Source organism: Sinocyclocheilus anshuiensis, unplaced genomic scaffold (assembly GCF_001515605.1).
Source record: "Sinocyclocheilus anshuiensis isolate Anshui unplaced genomic scaffold, SAMN03320099.WGS_v1.1 scaffold1514, whole genome shotgun sequence".
Classification (NCBI taxonomy): domain Eukaryota; kingdom Metazoa; phylum Chordata; class Actinopteri; order Cypriniformes; family Cyprinidae; genus Sinocyclocheilus; species Sinocyclocheilus anshuiensis.
This window is the reverse complement of record NW_015546148.1, coordinates 268,531-273,100: the sequence shown is the minus strand read 5'-3', so window position 1 is coordinate 273,100 and position 4,570 is coordinate 268,531. Positions and strand designations below refer to the sequence as shown.

Below are 4,570 nucleotides of genomic sequence, written 5' to 3'. Positions count from 1 at the left end.
TTGTTAGGATTGGACAATATTTGGCCGAGATACAACTATTTGAAAATCTGGAATCTGAGGGTGCAAAGAAATCTAAATATTGAGAAAATCGTCTTTAAAGTTGTCCAAATGAAGTTCTTAGCAATGCATATTACTAATCAAAAATTAAGTTTTGATATATTTACGGTAGGAAATGTACAAAATATCTTCATGGAACATGATCTTAATATCCTAATGATTTTTGGCATAAAAGAAAAGTGGATAATTTTGACCCATACAATGTATTGTTGGCTATTGCTACAAATATACCTGTGCTACTTATGACTGTGCTCCAGGGTCACATATGATGTCTTGAAATGCTGCCTACGTAGGGCGCTCACTAGATTTTGGAACAGAACCATTGTGAATTCGAATTGCATTTAATTTTGTCAACTTGTGTACGTCTCTCACACACACACACACTCACACACACACTCATCTACGCACATGAACTAGAAGAGCCTGCTAATCCTATTACAACAGAGGATCACCTGGCCATACATTTTCATTTAATACAAACCATCTCTCTCTCTCTTAAATATAAATATTAGTTTATATGCATCGTTCTATCCATACATTATTAATACATTCCTTTCAGGAATTCCCCGTAGCTTAAAAGCGGGAATCCCGAGACGTTATCCAGACCTTGCAGCCCCCCGTGGCTCTAGCGGCGTCCCGTGAGCTGCCGGGGGGCTCTGGGTCGCTAGGACACCTCGCTGCCGAACACCTCCAGCACCAGCGGCGTCAGCTGCATGCTGTGCTCGGGCTGGAAGGACAGCGAGCGGTACTGCTTGGAGTGCTCCTCGTTCAGGCTGCGCAGGTCCGCCAGCTTCTGGATCATCTTGGCGTACAGCAGATGGCCGCCGGGGTGATGGATCCGGATGTACGCCTGCAGGATGTCACACAGACGGTCCTGCAGCACCTCGATCTGAGCGTGGTCCTGAACGCCGGGCCGATCTGCAGAGAACAGACCCATGCATTCATACCATAAATGCCTTGACTCACACACAAAAGATCCAGAGCTAACTACAGTAGTCAACATTTGAGGAGGATCAAAAAAGTTCATCAAAGTTGTCCTAAGACAAGAACGCATTTAGGTTTTAGGACAACTTTGATGAAAGATTTTGATCCACAAAAGAACTAGTACAAAACTATGACGTGACATGTGGCCAAGTATGGTGACCCATACTTGGAATTAGTGCTCTGCATTTAACCCATCCAAAGTGCACACACACAGCAGTGAACACACACACACCGTGAACACACACCCGGAGCAGTGGGCAGCCATTTATGCTGCGGCACCCGGGGAGCAGTTGGGGGTTCGGTGCCTTGCTCAAGGGCACCTCAGTCGTGGTATTGAAGGTGGGAGAGAGCGCTGTACATTCACTCCCCCCACCTACAATTCCTGCCGGACCGGAGACTCGAACCCGCAACCTTTAGGTTACGAGTCCGACTCTCTAACCATTAGGCCACGACTTCCCCTAGCGTTAATAATGAGTATTATTAACGCTATGTTAACAGCTTCACCTCAGCTTCCAAAGATGAACTGAAAATCACTTGAATTAATATGTGACCCTGGACCACAAAACCAGTCATAAAGGTACATTTTTTAAATTGGGATTTCATAATGTGTGAATAAATAAGCTTTCCACTTATGTATATATTTCATGAAAAACTTCTTTACACATCTACATTGTGCAGTTATTTTTATGATAATAACCTTGCTAATAGTTTGTCATTTCTCTGTAGATGAGCTTTCATGGCCTTGGCAAGTTTCATTTTTTGGAAAATTATCATCATTTTTTTAACAGTAAGGTATTTTTAAGAATAAGAGTGAGTAGTGAAGTTCAGGTACAAAATACATTGTTTTTTTCCCAAATCCAGCGGTGCATGTGCAGATGCATGTGAAAAGCGAACACAAACACACACCTGGCGACAGCAGACAGATGGCCATCAGCAGCACATGTTCCTCTTCAGTCATGTTCAGCTTCTTCAGACCCACTTGAAACTTGACCAGCGGCTCCAGCAGCTCCAGAGTGTGACCCGCTACACACACACACACACGCACAGGTCAGAGTGTTTGTATGCATCTGTGTGTGTGTGTGTGTGTGTGTGAGTGTGGGTGTGTGAGTGCGTGTGTGTACGAGTGAGTGTGCGCGTGCATGTGTGTGTGTGTGTGTGTGTGAGTGTGCGCGCGTGTGTGCGCGTATGTGTGCGTGTGTGTGAGTGTGTGTGTGTGTGAGTGTGTGTGTGTGTGTGTTGTGTGTCTTACCCTTGGTGACGTCATTGACGCAGTATTTGAAGTCCGGTCCTCCGCAGCTCCAGCTCATGTCCTCCAGACTGAACGACTGATTGGAGCGCAGCATGATGATCTCGATAGCACTGGACTTGAGCAGAGCGATCTGATCTTCTGCCGTCAGGTCCCTGAGACACGAGACACACACACCATATTCTAGATATTTCTCCAAATCTAGAGCTAGAGCTCTAAATTTCTTGTTTTGATTCATTTATAGCTGTGAAATAATCAGCTCTTAATACTTGTGGACTGAAGATCACACACATACTCCAGATTCTTCTCGAGTGTTGTTTGTGCAGAAAGTGCTGTGATGATCTGAACGAGCCACCGGCGGCCAACATTAACACTCGCTAAGTGCCAAATGACAGGAAAAACTGGCTTTGCTAAGTAAATAAAACCATTCATCGCCATTTAACTGCTGTTAGAAGATGGTGGACGTTACACACAGTGTTATTTTAGTATTATTTATATACTATTTATTAATATTTAGAATTAGGTTTTTGATATTTTCAGTTTTCATTGTAGTTTAAGTTTTAGTTTGCCTGTCTTTTTTAGTAGTTTTTTTTTCTATTTCAGTTTTAGTGCTCTCCATGGCAAAATTTATCATTTTCATTTAAGTTTTTTAAATTTTAAGTTTCATCAAATATTTATATTTTATTTTATTTCAGCTTTATCACACACAAGCTTCATGAACATCAGACAGGACACATGAAAACACAGCAAGATATTTCTCTTAAGTAGTAAACTAACTAAAACTGAAACAAAAACTGATCTAAAAATAGAAAGATTTAAAAAAATAAAAAATATTTTTCTGTTACCTGCAAATAAACATTAACTGAAATAAAAATGTTCATCTAGTTTAATTTGAAGCACGAAAATAAATGAAACTGAAATAAAAAAAAATGTATATAGACATTTAAAAAAAAAAATTTCATTAATTGAAATGAACATTAAATGAAATAAAATTTCTCGTTTTGTTTAGTTTCATTTGAAGTACTAAAAATCGAAAACAAAAATTGATGAAAAATGTATATAGTCATTTTAAACAAATAAAAAAAGTCTTCATTCATTGAAATAAAAAAGTTTTTTTTTGTTTACTTTAATGTAAAGTACTAAAAAACTAAAACAAAATATTTGTAGACATTTGAAAAAATTATATTTTCATTAACTGAAATAAAATTAACATCTATTGAAATAAAATAAGTTTACATTTTTCTTATTTTAGCTAGTTTCCAAGACAACGTTTCTGATTTTCATTTAGTTTAGGTTGAATTACTAAAATAACTTCAATATATAGACATTTAAAAAAAATAAATAAATAAATGACAGCAATTTCTAACTACTAAAACTTTGACATTAAATTAAAACAGAACGTATAAACATTAAAAGTCATATAATAGTTGATCAAAGATACTAAAATAACACTGATTTGCAGTTCAAATAGTGGAGCAGGGCTCTACTAACGCCAAGTTCATGGGTTTAATTCAGAGGCAATGCATGAACTGTAGATCTTGAATGCAAAGTAGGTTGCTCTGGATAAAAGCGTCTGCTAAATCAGTGAAAGATTGTTAAGGTTCTGATTAGGGGTGTGCGATATTGACAAAAAATCATATCTCGATATTTTCTGGGATTTTATCGATAACGATAATTAGACGATATTTAGCTTAGTGTGTTATTGTGCTGATACCGACTACCATGGACAGCTGATTCCTAAAGTTTTTGATATTATTCATATTCTGTGTGGTGGTCAGTTCACACTGAGAGAAATTAATCTTTCCCAATAAGTTTAAAATTATTTTTACATTTTATGGGCATTTTTACCTTTATAAAGCCATTTTTTCTAAAAGTGTCCATTATCTTTTGAGTCAAATTCTTACATTTAATCAGTGAATTAGAATAATGAGACATTTGGGCTGTTAAATCAGTATCAACTAAATTCATCTTTGCAGTGCAGAGGAAACACAGACGCTGCGTCTGAAGTGGCATTTAGATGTATTTACACACTGTTTAATGCAAGGCATGAATGCATTTAACCTGCAATTACAAATGCATAAATAATGTTTTGATATATTAAACATAAAACGTTGAATACTGATATTTGAAATTATTTAAATAATGAAAATAAACTTTAAATGTGAAATTAAAGCCGCCAGTAGGTGGCAGCAAGTCACTGTTAATAAGTGAGTCATTGCGACTGAACCGAATCATTTAAACGGTTGATTCATTCAAGAACGAAACACCGTCATGTTGCTCAGA

The 4,570-nt window shown here is 37.5% G+C and overlaps 1 protein-coding gene across 4 annotated transcripts in view; it reads right to left on the bottom strand.

Moving 5' to 3' along the window:
• Positions 1-265: 265 nt before the first annotated feature.
• Positions 266-4,570, bottom strand: part of LOC107701250 (vitamin D3 receptor A-like) — a 64,686-nt gene continuing 60,381 nt past the window's right edge. For all 4 annotated transcript variants that reach the window (XM_016503212.1, XM_016503213.1, XM_016503215.1 and 1 more), the window contains 3 exons: positions 2,291-2,442; positions 1,948-2,064; positions 266-975 (listed from right to left, as the gene is read on the bottom strand). In XM_016503212.1, coding sequence (XP_016358698.1) covers positions 722-975; positions 1,948-2,064; positions 2,291-2,442 — 523 coding nt within the window. In that variant the 3' untranslated portion in view covers positions 266-721. The remainder of the gene's footprint in view (positions 976-1,947; positions 2,065-2,290; positions 2,443-4,570) is intronic.